The 18,528-nt window shown below is 43.6% G+C and overlaps 1 protein-coding gene across 6 annotated transcripts in view; it reads right to left on the bottom strand.

Annotated features, from left to right (window-relative positions):
- Positions 1–18,528, bottom strand: part of RUNX1 (RUNX family transcription factor 1) — a 163,691-nt gene that overhangs the window by 45,924 nt on the left and 99,239 nt on the right. For all 6 annotated transcript variants that reach the window (XM_082768698.1, XM_082768702.1, XM_082768699.1 and 3 more), the window contains one exon: positions 3,496–3,600. In XM_082768698.1, the coding sequence (XP_082624824.1) occupies positions 3,496–3,600 (105 nt within the window). The remainder of the gene's footprint in view (positions 1–3,495; positions 3,601–18,528) is intronic.

Genomic DNA, 18,528 nt, shown 5'->3' with positions numbered 1-18,528 from the left:
AAAAAAAAAGAAAAGAAGCACTTCAGTAAAGCCGGAGAATGTTCAAAAGAGATTTTAAAAATACATAATGAATGCAGTGGAGGAAGAGCCAGATTCATAAGTACCTTGGCTCTCTCTACATACCATGACAATTTGATGAGAAGTATCATCTGGATAGGCACAGTCAGAAATTCAATGGCAAAAAAAAAAGACAATGGTGTAAATAATGCACGCAAGTAATTATCAAAGTTGTAAATGCAAATCTGGTAGTTACATATGCAAATAGGCTGTTGGGCAAAGAATTGGCCATACTTTGTACACTGTGACCAAATGTACAATGCAAGAATTTATAGTCTGAAAACCTGGACAGTCAGGCCTTTGTGCAGAAAGGGAAGGTGCACACATGTGATGACACACACCATGCTATCGTCACATATTGTGACATCTCCACACATCACAGTGAGCCAAAAAGTCCTTGGTTTTGGAGCCTTTGATTTGAGTATTTTTCTACTTTCCGCAAATGGCATTACTTTTTGAAGATCTTTTCCCCAAGCATGCATAGCTGAAGAAGTTGTCCTTTTCATTTAAAACCCCTGGTTTTAGAACCATTAGAATTAGAATGGCATCTAATTTGGTGAGGGCTCAGAAACTGCTCCTAATCTATCATTCTCTGAAGACAAAAGAAAGAGTTTCTGTTATTTCTTATGTTAATCTGTCTAAAGGTGTTTGGTTTTGTTTTAAGTATTTTTACAACCTGTCAGAGTCACTAAAAATTGTCCCGGTACGAAGTTCTGAGCTCTGTCTCAGATTGCTTCCCCTCTCAAAAATGGCACCTTAACTTCCAATATTTTTTGCAGGCAACATAGGCACTCACTAGAATTCAGTCTATTTGCAACTGTTACGAACAACAACAACAAAAAAAAGTAAATGAATTAAAAATAAGTTGCTGGAGTTGGTTTCAGAATTAAGTATGCTTTTTTTTCCAGAGGTCTGCAGGAAAGCAGTATCTAATTTTGTTCCCACTGCTACCTTCCTCAGATTTCTTTTGAATCAGGACATCTTAGAAAACCCAGCTCAGTATTTCTGCAGTTTCTTCAGCTCAGGAGAGAGAGTGAGTCATGGATCTCCAGGCACAGAAGTTCCCAAATATTGATCACTGAAGCTAGAAACCCTCCTCTAATCTAGCAGCTTTTATTTTGATTCCTGCCTGAATGCAAGCAAGAAGGCTGATATCATTTCAAAGCTCTTCAGGACATAGCATGCATGTGCTGCTATGTCCAACCACATACCTTACATGTGAGTTTGTACAGGTAGCAATCTATGCCATGCAATCACTTTTTGTACAGGCTACAAATGCACCTTGATCTAATCGGGTCAGTGCAGAACAGGATGCACACATTGAGTGAGGGCATAAAAAGAAATATATAGCCCAAAACAGGCAGAACTGCCTCAGAGCAACAAGGATTACTTGGAGAGAATGGATTCTGAGTTTAGTTACTAGAAACTGGTGACGTGGTGCTAGCTGGGAAAACTGAGCTGTAGTAAGGGTTGTTCCAAACACGTGAGGAACAAGGAATAGGGAAAGCACTGGGAACTACTTCTTCCTTCCTTCGCAGCTTGTGCTATATTTCTCCAAGCCACCCAGTATTTCAGTCAGATGTACCAGGAGGACAGCAGGGTCCAGACTGACTGCAACAGCCGCTGCAGTTCAGAAACCCCTGGTGGGAAGTCAGGCTGAAGGACCTTGCAGCCCCCTTACAAGTGAAAGGAGCATAATCCCTTCTACCTTGCCTCAAGAGTGATTTAGTGATAAAAGGAGCTGTGCATTCCTGCCAAGGGGGGGCTGACCGCTGCTCACGACACATAAAGCCTCCCCGACTGTGGAGCTCCTTTATACCTCTGACTTGCCCGCGACAAAGTGAAATCATTTACAAGGAAGCTTTTACATGCATTTGAGTCAGGAAGATACATGTGTTGCTTCAGAATGTATTATATTTCTACTTCCTTTTTAAAATGTAGAATCTTATTAAATATTAACTACTACAGCAACTGAAAAATTGATTTAAAACAGTAGGTATGCCTGCAGGATGGTTTTGGTTCTTACTAATCTAGCAGACTCATATTCAAACAACTAATGCTTATTTGTTGTGTGCAAACTATGAACATGCCCAGGTAATTGCATACACAAATCAGTAGCTTGCATATACAAATATCTATTTTATGTGCACAGCTGCCTTGTTCACCGGGGATATTTTTTCAGGGACAATCCAACCACAGTTTTCAGAAAAACAAATGCAAACTAAGTAAGAAGCCTTGCCCTGACAGCAATATTTGTTTTAAAGTCTGGCCTCAAATCCAAAAAATATAGGACAGAATCTTCCATTAAATATATGCAGTATCACAACACACCTCAGACGAATGAAGGCTCAGGAAGAAAATGTACATGAAAGATAGGAGTTTTCTAAGCTATTTTAACTCAAGTTTCAAATCATTATTTTTTTCCACCACTCAGTTAAGTAGCCCAGAGCCGTAAGTCTCATTCTCTAGTGGGTGTTTGAATCTTACTGCTCTCTTCTCCCGGGACGACTCCACTTAAGCAACAGCCAGAACTTCTGCCAAGTGTGCAGGAGGAGTGAAAAACTAACCACAAACCTCAATTTGCATCAGGGCATTTCGATAAAAATATGAAAATTCCACACTCAGGCTAGTGACTGAGGTTAAGGATTGCCTCTGGTAACAGGCAGAGCATGTGCTGCAGGAGCATTTACATCTGCCTGTCTGTTCCACCCTCACCCCACTTCCATCCCAAACAAAGCAACCTTCCCTCCAACCTCACAAAAACAACTGCATGTGTGAAAGGTGTGGGCAATTCCCTGAAGATACCAAATCATTCATCTTCTCCTTATAATTTATTCTTAAAAAAGAAAAAAATATATAGGAAAGATTGCCTGTCTGTGAGAATGGGTATCCCAGCAGGGTAATTGCATTTGCTTGTTGGAAGCACTACTCTCAGCAATTACTGTTTTCCCAAGTCATACCGTGGAGTGAGGCACAGTGAACTCTACCATGCAGCAACCAGGTGTCCTCTCCCAGACATTTATTTATTTTTGCAGGGTGGCTGAGCTTGAAAATTTGGATCAATGACATATTGGTTTCCAATGCTTTAAAACCCTCTTAACATCTGAAAGGCGAGGCTAGCAAGAAATGATGCATAGGGTATACACTGACCACCTTTTACCAGCATCCCTTTTGTCAGCTTTTGGGTATGATCCAAGTCATCCCTGGGTAGATACTTCATAAATGCAATGCAATTCATACTCTGGATCAGCTGGGCACCCATGAAAAATAAGGCTTCAGGAAGACATAATTAAAACCATTCATGGGACAACTTTGGCTTGAGGCACATCCACCGCTCCCCATGCACTGGAGGTTGCTGCATCTCATGTGGCTGGTGAGGAACCCCTGTACTAAACCATCAACATCACCTTTTGCAAATGTTGTTGTTATTTCACTTACTTCTGGGTTCTCGAGGTCCATCCACCGTTATCTTGATGGCTCTGTGGTACGTGGCTACTTGCGGAGGGTTCGTGAAAACTGTGATGGTCAGCGTGAAGCTTTTCCCTGCAACAGGAAAAAAGGTTATTGAACATACATCAAGAAAAGGTGCATTTGTCCTTTCCAATAGCACCAGAACACTCCAAATGGCACCAAAACACTTCATCTGTCCATATCTAAGGACAGGTATGAGCACAGACAGTGTGGTGTATAACCTCACCACTGTCTGATGCCGGATGCATTCCCTCTGTGGCAACTGCTCAAAGCATTTGAAAAAAAATATATTAATTTATATGTAAATGATCTACATTTTGTTTGTAAAATAAGGTGGTTACCCCTAACTGTTGCAGTTTATCTGATCTACTTGACTACTGGTGCATTGTCTGTACTTTCTGAAGGCTGTTAGTTCAGAGAAGCTTGAAAATTGTGGCTGACTCTTCCAAAACTGCCACGGGAATCTGATCAACAGTGCTTGTTAAAATTAAAGAGAACTGGGTGCTCAGGTCCCCTGGGCGGATCGTAAAATCCCATGCTTTGGTGTTGAAGCTAGCATTAGATCAATTCCATATTACGAACCCTTTAAAAATAATCTGCTACTGCAATGCCAAGAAACAAGGGAATGGAAAAAATAAAAAATCCCCGCTGCCTGTCCGCAGAGAATTAAAACATTTTATGAAGACATAGCGGAGCATTATGCTCAGTTTCTCTATTATTCAGTAAGAAAACTGTGAAGGCCTTTTCAAAACTGTTGTGTGCATGCCACAGCTCAGAGTTCTGAAAAGTGCTCATTTGGATGGCTGCTGGGGAGGCTGGATGGCTTTGTATCCCCTTGTGACTGTGATGTATTCAAATCCTGCTACCTCTGGATTCACTTTTGGCCAATGCCAGCATTACTTTAGGCATTTCCTCAGTAACAGAAGTAACTTTCTTTATCCTTGATAAGACCTCATGTATGTATTCATTACGACTTTGGCCTGGGCAGCAATAAAAACATTGGCTGTCAGCAGGTTTAGCATCGTTATCTCAGCATCACAGAGGACTCAGACACTGGCAGAAATCTTCATTATCAGTCAGAGACATCAAGGGCCATCACCTCAAGTTAGATAACCAGGAACCATTGTAAGAACATTGAGGTCCTTCTCCTTTGGGCACATGCTGTGCCCTTCCCATACAGCTCTGCCTGCTCATTCCATCGCTTGGCTCCAGCCCTCCTGAAGGAGGAGTTTCTTCCCTCCTAAGACCTCCCACTCCTATAGTTTGCTTGGTTTATCTATATAAATAAATATAAATATAAATGTAAATACAAGTATAAATGCCTGTCTCTAGCAGCAATATTCTCCCCCTCCCTGTGTACATTTACTTGCAATTCAATACTTCTCTTAATGCGATTCCTAGTGTGGTGCTAATGGTCTGCATCAACAGCACAGTGAGCGCACTGCACACACATAGCTGTTACTGGAAGCTGTCTTCATCGCATCCCTGTGAATTAGAGAGGTATTCTCCCCACTTTACAGATGAGGAACTGTGGGCAGATAAAGTGTCTTGGCCAAGATCTCACAGGAAGCCTGCGGCCAGTGATGCTAACCACTTTGGCTGCTGCAGCTAAATCCGACAATAATCCTGAATCACAGCCCTGAGAAAACAGAAGCTGTGTAGTGGGTTTACGTGACAAGGTTTTGGTAGCAGGGAGCCATAGGGGTGGTTTCTGTGAGAAAGATCTAGAAGCTGCCCCATGTTTGGGAAGGGCCCCATTGTTTTCCAGATCCGAGCCAATAAGCGATGTTGTTTTGCGCCTCTGTGAGAGCATATTTAAGACAGGGAAAAAACGCTGCGCCACACAGCAGCCGGGAGAGTCAAGGGAGTGGGAGAACAGCCTTGCACCAAGGTCAGTGTAGAAGGAGGGGGAGAGGTGCTCCAGGCGCCGGAGCAGAAGTCCCCTGCGGCCTGTGGTGAGGACCATGGTGAAGCAGGATGTCCCCCTGCAGCCCGTGGAGTACCACGGTGGAGCAGGGTTCCACGCTGCAGCCCGTGGAGGAGACCACGGTGGAGCAGGTGGCCCTGCACCGACGGAGGCTGCCGCCTGTGGAAGACCCCTGCCGGAGCAGATTCCGGGCCGGACCTGTAGCCCGTGGAGAGGAGACCACGCAGGAGCAGGTGATCTGGCAGGAGCTGCTGCCCGTAGGGGAGCCAGGTTGGAGCAGTTTTCTCCTGAGGGATGGACCCCGTGGTACGGACCCATATCTGGAGCAGTTCTGGAAGAGCTGCTGCCTGTGGGAAGCCCACGCCGGATCAGTTCATCAAGGACTGCATCCCGTGGGTGGGACCCCACAGCACAGGGGACGAGAGTGACCGAGAAGGAGCGGCAGAGAAGAAGTGCTGTAGACTGACCATAACCCCCATTCCCCGTTCCCCTGCGCCGCTCGGGGGGAGGAGGTGGAAAAGGGTGGATGGGGGGGGAAGGTGCTTTTGGTTTTTTTTTCCTTTGTTTTCTCACTTCTCTCGCTTGTTAGTAATAGGCAATAAATCTTACTATCTCCTTATGCCGAGTCTGTTTTGCCCGTTACAATAATTATTGCGTGATTTTCTCGTCCTTATCTCAATCCTTGAGCCCTTTTCACATATTTTCTCCCCATTCCTCTTTGAGGAGGGGGAGTGAGAGAGCGGCTGTGGTGGAGCTCGGCTGCCCACTCGAGCGGAACCACGACAAGCTGAAATACAAACCTCCCAGATCCCAGGCCGCTATCTTTTCACCTCCACATTCTTACTAGAAAGCAGTCGCTGAGATGAAAAGAATTCCAAGTGAAGCATAAGTAATTTTAGATCACTGTCTCAGGGCCTTTGGACCCCAACTCTAGTGTCCTACACCTACCTTGACCAAGGATCATGGTGTTCCTGACATTTTTTAATACCAAGTTATATGATAAAGCTTTTTTATTTTTTCCACCATCACACCAGATCTTTCTATGAGGCATTAACCATAAAGCTCAATAAGCTTTCTTCCAACAAATTTTAACACCCATAGCATTAGACTTAACAAATATCAGAGAGGCACCGGTGGTTCTTTTTTCTTTTAAAAATATAAAAAATAGTTTCCCTGTTGCAGATGCAACACTTAGATCTCCAAGACTGAGAGACTTTGAAAATATGCATTATTCCCTTTACTAATCTGCAGTACTTCCATCTTGCTTCCAGTTTATTTTTTGACAACAGCTGATGCATTAGGTAATTCTGCTGTTTTGCTAGAATACAGTATATTTTTTTCTATAGAAGGCCTTTAGAAGAGTTTTGAGATAGAAACAAATGCAGGAAAAAAAGTCATTAGACTGATGAACTGTAAGGACAACGTGGCCACATTATCAGTCTACAAGACCAGAATAAAGAAGAAGAGGGGAGCAAAGTTACTTTCAAGATCTTCTACAAAACAGAGATCTCAGAACCAGTATAAGTCTGTGATACAAGCTGGCAAAAGCAGGAAGATACGTAGCTTACTTCTTGTTGACAGAAGACTATTCATTAACCACATACTGGTTAACCACAGGGCTATATAACCATAAACCTACATGTCACTCATTGCTGCTTACCAATAATTCTGGCTGTGCTTTTCTCTGGTTGTTCTGTTTCATTTACATTTAGTTTTATTAAGTGGTTTTATCATTTTTATTCATAGCTTCTACATTATTCATCATTTATATGCCTGGTTGACAAAGGCAGGTTTAGATTGGAGGTATTGTTAGTGAAATATATGTTTTATGGGTGTACCTGCTTTGGGATGACAGCATGACAATAAACTTCCCCTCCTTGCTTTTATGTATTATGATACAGCCAAGATACAAGATAAATTTTTATTTTCAGCATATGCTTGTATAATACACCTATACACCAGCACACACACACTGATAGATATAAAACACGTAGCAGACTACACTGGTGGATATAATACCAGATTAGTCACTGCAGGCCATATTCAGACTCCCTAGCACTGGAGGATATAGCAGATGTGATGATTTCTGATTTCTAAGTAACTGGACCTCCTAACTAAGGGCAGAAGACCTATGCTGAGCACTGTGCATCCCTGCTCAGCTCAGGAAGGAGTGGGAGCCTCCAAAGCTGGGTCAGACAGCCTAAGTGAAGGACTGAGCTCTCTAGTGACTATAAAGAGGGATCACATACCCCAGGAGGACCTTCTGAAATGCTGGCCTGGTTCAGATGCTTCAAACAGTCATGATGACAATTTGTTTATGGCCCAGTGGTGACAGCAAGCCAGCATGTAGCCCTTCATTGACTAACATCAAAATCTGAGACTTTTACTTTGGGTCTATGATGTGCTCCTCGACATGTTTAAGCCAGTCACCACAGTATCATCATGGGAGTCTGTGCTGATGGTGGAAGGGCTGAAGGGTGTTGCCCATGCCAAGCTGTGCCTCTCTGGGGTCCAGCAGTCCTTTCAGAGAGTGCTGCTATCTGCAGCCATCCCTGGTAGCTCCTAATGTCAGGCACAGAGCACCTGATGAGCACAAAGATTAAATTCTCCAGATGTGGGATGGAGTACTGCCTTTGGAAACCCTCCCCACTGACATCAGACATGCTGTCGTATGTTTATGGGTAGAGCACAGGACTCACTGCTTCCATCAAGTATTCCCACATAACTAGGGTAGGAAAAATTGCCTGGTAACATTTATTTTGCAGGAGCATTAATGTCAGTACCCTTTCAGAAAAAAAATAATGGAAACAGTAGCGTTTCTGGCCAAAATGCAATACTGACTTTTGAAACGATACCCAGAGACTGCCAAAGGGTTTGTTAGAGACTAGCTTACCAACAGTGCCCTGGAGAGTTACTGCTGATTTGAAAGCTAAAGTCAGTTGTCCCCAGCTCCTGACTTTACAGGATTGCTTGCGAGATCCCTGGATGCCATGCAAAGCTGTAAGAACTTAAGAGGAAGTACAAAGCATAACGTCTGCCAGTGCCTGCCCAGCAAGGCTGTTTCTGGGCCAGCAAACGAGAAGGATCAGCCTCCGGTTCCTGAGCATCTGAAGGTGTTGTACCCGTGCTCTGCTTGGCAATATTCAGCTGCATCCCATCTGACCGAGTCTGGAAGCAGAGAGAGTCATGAGCTCATGCCCGGCAAGATGAGGGATTTATGTCAGTGGTCTCCCAGAACAACCCAGCACGGGGCTGAAGGGCTCTAGAGGGAGCAATAGGCTTGTAAACTGCGGCCCCTGGGAAGGTCCGAGAGGAACCAAGGGGGAAAATGAATCTCAAGTGACAACACGGTCACATGAAGCTCCTGCGTGCTGCTTTAGTCATCCCTGAGCCGTGTCATGGCCAGATGGATCTGGGGGTGGGAAGGCATGCTTAAAATATAGGTGGCGGCACGGGCAGATGTAAGGGGGAATGAGAACAGACACACTTTAGGGAAGACAAACCACCCCTCAAACTTATCCTTTCACTTTATTCCATCTCTTTCTTAGGCAAAAAGATCCACTGATTCCACTGAAGAAGGGTCAGCCAAATGAGGACAGAATGAAAATGGAGCTAAAGCTTCGGAAGTCTGCCCACATGGTGGGGAGAAAGAAAGGGATGCCATCAGATGCTGTGATCACATTTACTATATTTTTCTTTGGGGATTTTTTTCTGCTGATCTTAGATGTGTCATTAGAGTTTTTTGTTTTGTTGTGTTGTGTTTTGTTTTAAATCATTACAGTAAAATATTAGATAAAAAGAAGAAAAAGGGAAAAGAGACAAGAATGTCTGTGCTGACAAGGATAGAAGGTATGGATGGCAAAATATGAAATGTAATATAAAAATGCAATACAAATTATATTACAGACATTTCTATGATATTAGTGAGAGCCTTCCAGATTCTAGTAAGAATTATTATGATACTATTCTTTTATCCAGCTTCTACTTTTTAATGCTTATGTACTTACTTTTATTAAACCATGCTAAATGATCAGTTTTATACATCTTTACATTTTCTCACAACATCTTCCTGGGTATCTGCCAAATCAAAGATACCTACTGCATTTTAATAACATATCTGACTGTATCCTTTGGCAGGATGCAATACATGCACACATATTCATTCTCAGCTGTTGATTGTTATTCACTGGGTCCAAATTTTGCCATTTTTATCACGTAAGCCACATTATACTTTGTTAGCTGAATAAACCAAAGGTAATCAATAGGGTGAGACAGGCCAACATAAGTTGACACTTCATTAGTTGACTGTTGCTCATGATATGAGTGAAATGTTTTTGTAGTTCTTCAGATTATATTTCCAATTGCAAAAAGAAAAAAAACCTTGCACAACTACTCTTATCATTGGGTGATAACTATTTTGTCCTGTTGGCAGTTACAGTTTCACATGGTGAGCATGCAGCTTTGCCTGTTGTGCTTGGCCCGATGGCTATTTCATCAGAAAAGAGTTGCAGTTGAAGTAAGCGGCATCAAAAATAACATAATTTGTTTACCATCAGTACCACAGATGCCACCTAATTTAAATATAAGAAAAAAGCTGTTATCAACCTCATCCACTACTGCACCGTAAATTGTTTGCAAACTCTGACCACCACAGAACAACGGACCAAATGGATAAATAACCACATGGGGAGATGTCAGCAAATCAGGGTCACTGCACAAAGAAATGCAAGAGCTGTGCAAGCAAATCAGCTGCAGGGCAACTGATCTCTTTGCGTACTTATAGGGATGTTCCGTGGGTGTACATGGAAACTTCAAGATTTGGGAAATATACCCACCTGTCTCCTGCCAAACCAGATTGGGTCAGCATGAAGGTACACTTTTGAAAGTTTTTCTCAAGTGGCTTACTCCAGGAAGTTCTTATATCTGTGTTTACACAGCATTCACTTACCCCGAATGAAAACTCAGTCCCATTAAATAAACCAATAGGTGTTTTGTTCTGGATTTACATGGGGCCAAGTTTTCATGCAAATGTCCAAAAGCAGCCCTGCTGTATCCCTGGCCCCTGCCATAAGCTACTTCATTTGCTGTGCAGAAAGTTCTGGAAAAGCCACAAGCAGCTCCCTAAAGCTGAGCAGAGCATCCCCACTGCTGTGGGGCACAGCAGGCACACTGCTGCCCTTTTGCCTCCCTCCCAGTTCCCTGCAGCACAACCGAGTGCTTAGGCAAGACGTGCACCTCATTCTCTTCTCCTCACACATTCTCCATACCCTTTATTCACCACGACTTCCCTGCGCTGGAAGGCTGGAGAAAGGTTGTATCTGAGGTGAAATCATTTCAAGGCATTATGCTGGTGAAACATATGCACGACATTTAACCTAGGGCAACACAGGAACCATGTTAAGCAACCAAAATTACGTAACTGAAATCGAGCAACGTTAATAGAGGCACTGCCAACCTAAGCAGGTTCTAACATCTAAATTTACCTTAAAAGCGTTATCTGGGTGATAAGGACAGTCCTTAACACCTTTCTGAAGACTGTCCCCAACAATCTTCTTACTTCTTAAGTTAAAAACATAACCCCATGCCCGCATGCTGTTGACATGAAATATTTAAGCAAACCAATGCAGAAGCTGGTTCTGTGCTCTGTGCTCAGTGTAACTTCACAGCTGTTAAAATAAGGCTGACTCGGGCCCCTGAAGGTAGCAGATCCTAAAGTTGATTTTCCCCTACACTTTGATCTCCTAAAGAGGTACTGACTATCGATCCCTTTCCTCAGGAAAAAAAAAAAAAAAAAAAGAGAATGCCTTCTAGCTGGACTAAACAAAAAATGCTAGCCCCCAGCACCCCAGAAATGTGTCACCCTCAGTTCAAAAACCACATCTTTGCCTGAGTGCTACTTTTTACCCATTACTGTAGCAAATAACACAGTTAGCACTTGATCTGAAACTCTCAGAAGAGTGGTTCTCCCTTGCACAAACAGGATCGTTCACGCTCTCAAGAGCTGCAAGAGAGGACTTAGCTCATTAAAACTGTCCCCCCCCTTTTTTTTCTCTCTCTCTTTTTTTTTTTTTTTTGGCCAGCTGTTTACATTTTAATTTGATGAGCTTGTGTGCAGGCAGTTTCACTTCTGTGCTGATGATGGGTTTCACTTCCCAGTCCCATGTGCTGTCATGATGATACCGGCCACCGCCTCCTCCAGCCTCGCAGGGGCCTCCGCGCTAATCCCTTCGTCGACAGTCCGGCAATGTGTGTAAAAGTGCAGCCACTGCTGCTGCTGCTCCACTGTCAGCTTGCAAGGCACCTGGTGGCACTTCTCTGCTTCAGGAACTTGCATTGATGTCTAAAATGTTACATACTAGTCTCCAGTCTCAATCTGATTCCCTCAAGTTCCCTCCCTCAGGTTATTACCTCATGTTATTTTTCCGTCATATAAATGCTGTAAATGTGCTTCAGTAGATGTGCCACAAAAAATAATAATAATAATAAAAATTATTCTGTTTAGAGACAAAATGGTGTTGCTTCAGTAGCAGGAGATAGCAGGTTTAGATACTAAATGGTCATGGATGTTTATCAGGAAGGGAGCTGCAGCAGAAAGCAGGTAGGAGGACATCTCTGAGTTTATGGGAGAGGGCACAAATGAACTATCTGAAGAGATGAGACAGTCAAGTGATTTGGGATCTGGGTCGCAGGAAGGAGGTCTCTGAATAGAGGGTATCCTGCAGCAGTCAGCTTCGGATGACATCCAGTAGTAGCTTAGACATTAGTCGCTTTTGTATAGCAATGTCAACACTCCACAAATACACAAAACCACCATGAAGAATCCCCCCTATATTGACATGTTGCCTAACTTCTGAAGAGAGAATTCTGCTTCAAGCTGTGGCAGGAATTCGGCCAGCAGGAACATTGTTTGTACTTTAGCATGCTTAGGTTTATGTTCAATGTACGCACCAGCATTTAGGCTTTGAGATGGAGGTGCTGGGTATATGCATGTGTGTGAGCATGGGCACCAGAGTCCGACACAACAGTGTCTGACCAAATAATAGAAAAAAAAGTGTTTTTCCATCCTGTTCTGAAAGACAACCTGAGTGACCTGTTTTAACTGAATTTTGGGGGTGTGATGCCTTCTTAGACTGAAAGCCTGCAGATCAAGTTTGCAAAATGGATTAAAGCATTAAAACGCTGGGTTGTGGGGGGAAGCGGAGGGAAGACCTTTTAATGGAAAAGTCAAGCAGCCTCTAACTATAAGTGGAGTTGCTGCAGTAACCACTATAAAATTCTTATGAACTTGGGTGGAGACAATAATTACAGCACAGGAAGAATGAGATGCTACGGGTTGCCTGGCTTCTGCACCAGAGTGTCAACACAGAGAGACTGCAGTTTGAGTTGTAAAATGTAGTGCTTCTTGTTACGATATTTTTAAGACCTGAGCTGTTTGAGCACAGATTATGGAGGGTGAAATTAAAGTGGAGCTATTTTTTCCCCAAAGATAACTTTCAGACACTCCATATGAATTTTCAGACACTCCGTATGAACTGGCCACCCCCAAAAATGAACCTCTGCTTTCAAGCTGTGGTTTACTACATATCAGGGCTTTAAAATTTTTAAAACACAGTTCTTCTATACATCAGAGACTGGGGTATACGTGAACAAGTGTTCAGAAGTCACAGCCTCCAGAAGTGCATCCAGCTCTCGGGTGGAACAAAGCCACCATCTTTCAGCACCGTGTCACTGCTAATAGTTCAGGGAAATAAAAAAAAATAAAAAAAATAAAATAAAATAATAAAAAAAAAGAGCACCAGGGACACAAAATGTACAGGACAGTTCAAAATGAGATGACTTAACTGCAAAACCACCTACCACCTTCTCACAGAGAATGCCTTGGGATCCTTAAGCCTAATAATAGTCCTTAACCCAGCTATAGTTTCAAGCCATTAATAAGCTTTTTGAGGTAGAAATTATCACCCACACTTTACAGGTGATGAGGCAGACATGAAAAGGTTAAGGCCCAGATTCACAAGAGGATTTAGCTGCCTGAAGTGGGATTCGGGTTTGATTTAAGTGCTTAAGCCCTAAATTACTCCCCTCTGAGCCCCCATCCAGCTGGAGCCCGGCAGCAGAAGCAGTGGCTGGCTATCTGAGGGTGCTTCCTCTGCTGTCCAACCCAATGCACCACGGCCACGAGCTCAGCCCCCAGGGAGGAGCAACTCAGCACGGTCAGGCCTGAGAGCAGGGAAACCTCAGTGTAATGGCTGATTCTGGCACACCTTCCTGCTCTGGCACGCCGCTGGAGCTGCGACGAAACACACTCCTTGCCCTACAGAGCCATGAAGATGACGGCCCGCTGGTGCAGCTGCAGGCAGAGCACTGGGCACAGGGAACAAGGAAGGTGTGTGATGTCTGGAAGAGCAACGTGCTGCTCTGGATATAGCAGGCAATCATCATCACTGCTGCTATAGCAGGAGGGACTTCTGCCTGCAGTGTCCTAGAGCAGGTGAAGGCCGAAAGGCGGCCTGACAAGTCGCTTCGTCAGTAGCTAGCTGAGCGTGGGAGTGCACATGGGGACTGTTTACTCTCAGCTCATTTTCTTGGAGGAAGGACTCCTCCGTGCTGTCATTACACTAATGCAATGCGCATTGATTTCAGAGCTCGGCAGAAGTCCGGGGTCACTTGATGGATATCCATGCCGTCAGCAAGGGGGAGATAACACTGCCATTACGAGCCTGGGACCTGCCAAACTCTACTAGAGATGACTTCCAAGAGCAGGACGGCCTCTGAGGCCTCAGATATGGACATGGCTTTGTCGGAGCCGTGGTACATAAAGTCTAGCCTGTGGAAACTCTGTGGCCTTGCCAAACCGTTTCCTTCAGTTCCTCCCTAAACTTCAGGGAACTGATGTTGTGCATACGCACTGCTCCAAGCACCGCCCTGCTAAAGAGCTCTTATGGCATCAAGCCTTCGGGACAGCTGCTGCTCTCCTCCTCGCCTCTCCTCTCGGCCCTCTCCACCCTGCCATGCCTGCACAGCATGGGAGGTAGCTCCCCGCGGGAGGAGGGTGGAAGGAATTTAATTCCTCCATCCTAGCACCACGCTGGAGGCCAAACCCAGCTCCAGTTGTAGAGGCTGGTACATGAATCCCAACCCGTGCCTCACCCACAGGCACCAATGTGATATAAACAGTAGCAGCTTGGGGCTTCGGTGCTGCTGGATGCAGCCTGGTCCCTGCGAGGGGTTTTCAGTGACTGTCTCAAAGAAGAGAGGCAGGAGGAGCATTGGCAGAGGACAGGGATCAAGAGATGGAGGTGGATGCAGACACAGAGATAGGGAATGGGGTCAGTTTGAAGAAGCTGAGAAAGTGGTGATGAAACAGTGTGATGGGAAAACAAGGGAGAAGCAGGATGGGAGTGAAAGAGGTGTGGAGTCAGCTTCAAGGTAAAAGAAAAAGTGTTTTGTCGTGTTTTTTGTTTTTGTTTTCTGTTGCTAAATGATTTTTGGAAGGGTACAGAGACTGATTCAGGCTGACGAGGGTTTATGCACATGACTGCTGGAAAAGGAAGGCTCTCCTGACAGTACTTGTAAGCCACTGATTTGCAGCATCCTCACTTCTGCTAAGGCTGAGCGAGCTGACAAGAAATGCTTGCCATAGAACAGTCATCTGAAGTTCACTAGCCAGCCCTAAAGCCCAGCTCCTAATTAATATCTCAGAATAATTTCATTTTGAGCACAAAACACAAGCTCTTATTTGGGTTGTAATGTAGGTATATACACACATACCTACACACAAAAATAAATATTTTTTTTTTTACTAGAACTCAAATGTCTCTACTGAAGAAAGCACACTAAAATACAAACCAAAACAAAATAAAAAGAATTAAAAAAATAAATAGATCAAAATTTGAAGGGCAAACATATCACTTGAAACTGTGTAACCTCTTCATCTAGAGAGGTACTTTGTCTTCCAGAGGCAGTATCCTGGTAAGCCCAACTTCTTTTATCATTGCAGAAAACAAGAAAATGCTCAGAGGATAGTGTCTGCCTCATCCTCATCGTTACCCTGAGTTTAAAAAATGTACAAGCACAGCTCTGCACAACCAAAAAATAGATTTATTGTTATTGGAATGAGGGCAGTGGTTCAGCACTTGGCATGGTCACTGTTTACAGCAGTAATGCTCCCGGAGACAGGAAGTTCTCAAAATCACTCTGCCATTATTTTTCTCCTGTTGACGCTTTCTGATTGAGACTTCTTTCGCCCAGACCAAATTCTAAGTAACCCAGCAGAGTGTTTGTGAGCTGGCAAAGATAGCCCCAGTCATGCTCAGCCTCGCAGACCACATGATGTTTTCAGTCCAGACACCCTCGCTGAGCTGTATCATATACTTTCTTACACAATCAGCAATTCATAGAAAAGCGGCTGCACGTACCGGGACTGCACCGAAGACGACTCGGGCTGGACGCCCGCAACACGCGAGCCGTCTCCCCCGCCTCCTCCTCCGACCAGCAAAGCCTCTGCCAAAGGCTTGCACCAGGACAGCAGTCCTGCTTAAAGGGCTGTGTTTGCTAATTAATTGCACAGCGACCCGTGCTGTCTGACTCGCTATAGGCACCAACCCGTCAGCAGTCCTCTCACTGGACGCCTGCACGGCGACCTGACAAAATTAACGACACATCCAAGCAACCCTAAGTCACTCAAAAACTAAATGAGCGCTTCCAGCCTCTGTCTTTTAGAGAAAAATTCTCTGTTCAGGTCCGATGGGTTGACAGAGAGGAGCCCTGTGATACAAACCCACTTGTAATCAAATCGATTTCTACCCCAAACATCCAGCCAGAGCAACAAACCACCTCCCGCCAGCACATCCGCTATCACTGCACACCCGTCGGCCTGAAGTATCACTAAGCAGTTGTTTTTCAGCTCTACCAACTGACCCTTTTTCAGCTTTGATGATTTCTGCTGTGTTTCTTCTATTTTTGTCTCGTCTGGCAAGCGTGGCGAGTTGTTACTCCAGTATCTGATACCACGTCCCCTGAAGCATTCCAATGGTTTGGACCCAGACCCGAGTGGCTGCTTAATACTGATTTTACGACCCTGCTGAAGAGCATCCTCCTCTGTTTTGCACATACTTTTATAATTTTGAATGCGCTCAAGTAAAAATAAAACATTTTTTAACAAAGTGCCTAAATAACACAACCACAGGCTGAAGCTACACAGAAGGAGCAAAATTCTGACTTCAGAAGACCAATAAAAATAATTGGACTCAGGATCCAGCCAGCAATTTTTGTGTTTTAAGTATTTCTGAGATTCCAGCTTAAACTGATTTTTCTTCCCCAAAATTATATCCAGAAGGAAGAGTTCTGGAGGCAGAAACTTATGGTTATGCTTCGTAATCTCCCTCTCGTACTCTCCAACCAGTTACTCCTGTGAAAAAGGGGTACTTCCTAGGCTCCGAAGAAATTAAAAAAATATCGTTAAATTTCTTCACATATGCCTAATTATGATAGCAGGTAGAAAATATATATATATGGGGTTAATGTTCAGCCCTTTCTAAAACTCAGTATTTAAAAAGGCCTTCTGGAAAGCTAGCTGCATGTGAAGCTGCAGCTACGGATTTCAGCTTTAGATTGAGATTTTCTGCAGCAAGCCAAGACACTTCCCCATTAGCTACTGTTACGATAACCTATTAATAATTATTTTCATCTGGAAAACATGTTTATTTGTTGTTGTTATTTTTTTTTTTTTTTTAATGTTACGTTCTACAAAGAAGATAGTTACTAGGATTAATGATTCCATGAGGAAAATATGTAATGCTTACTGAGCCACGAAGCTTGCCCTCTCCAAAATAACTATTTATTTTTAATTTTATCCAATGAACTTCCATGACGTCAGGCTTTTTGCATCGGATTTATTTCATCATAGTAACCTAAACTGGTTCATTATACATTTAGAAAACAGGGTACTCTGCATTAGCAGCATTTTGAAGTTTGAAACTTTTATGAATGGAGGGAGAAAAATAAAGATTTTTTTTTTTTAACCATGTAATCATGCAAGAGGGTCTGAGATTGGCTGAAGTTTTAAACTACATTTTTCTTTCAGAAATTACTTACTCGGGCTTACAAGCCAGACAGGCAGGTTTTCCCAGTAGCATTCTCAAACTAGGGTGAGGAATAGTAATTCTGGGCCCCAGCCAATTCCAATGTAAATCTGTTTTGTTCAGGAAAGCCAGCCAAATTGCTTTTATACAACATCTCGCTGTTTCGGGAGACCTGTGATATTCTCAGCTCCCAGTCCTGGTGTCAAGAAAATAAAGTGCTTTTTTTTATTTTATTTTTATTTTTAATTCTGAACTCTAGGCACAGCCAGAGCAGCACAGGGTCACTTCTTGCTGGTAAATATGAAATAAGCACTGAAATGCTGATCAGTTCTTTATGTTGCAGCCAATATTTGGTTCATGTGCGTGCTTTGACAGATGTACAGGATCAGACCTCTGAATGGAGTAAATTGTTGTAACTCTTACGGTGAGAGGACAGCCACTTATGTACTAGGATGGGGATGGGGACAATAGCCTTATGCAAGGGCATTTGAAACAACCATCAGGCTGTCTTGCTAGACCTTGCTCATTTAAAGCTCACAGAAAAAAGATTTAAACCATTTATCAAGATGACAATTTTCTGCTCTTTTAAAAGAGAGAGGGAAGTGGCTTGCCGACAGTTCCGCAAGGCTTTTAATGGGGCTGTTTACAGCCGAGCAGCAGCCAACGTGTAGGGAAGAAAAGTGAGGCACGGACCGGGACTGTCACTCAGCAAAGCCATTCCTTATTCTCCAGCAGTGATTTTAAATCACCCAAGGTACACAAATAATGTCCACTATGACTGCAACCGACGTGAACTTTCAGTCGCTATTCATATAATATTCCTGGCATCACACTATCACTGGTGGCAACTGAACTTATTCAAACTCAAATATTACACAGCAAACAAAGTTTCGGTTAATTTTCCTCTAGCAAAGTATCAAAGGAAGCAATGCCCTTTGAAGCAGCCACCTTCTGCTTCAGGCTTTATACAAATTCAACAGAACAGCACCC

The sequence above is a fragment of the Aythya marila genome, assembly GCF_965140915.1.
Source record: "Aythya marila genome assembly, chromosome: 1".
In the NCBI taxonomy this organism is placed as follows: domain Eukaryota; kingdom Metazoa; phylum Chordata; class Aves; order Anseriformes; family Anatidae; genus Aythya; species Aythya marila.
The sequence above is the reverse complement of the archived record's forward strand: the minus strand, read 5'-3'. Positions and strand labels throughout refer to the sequence as shown.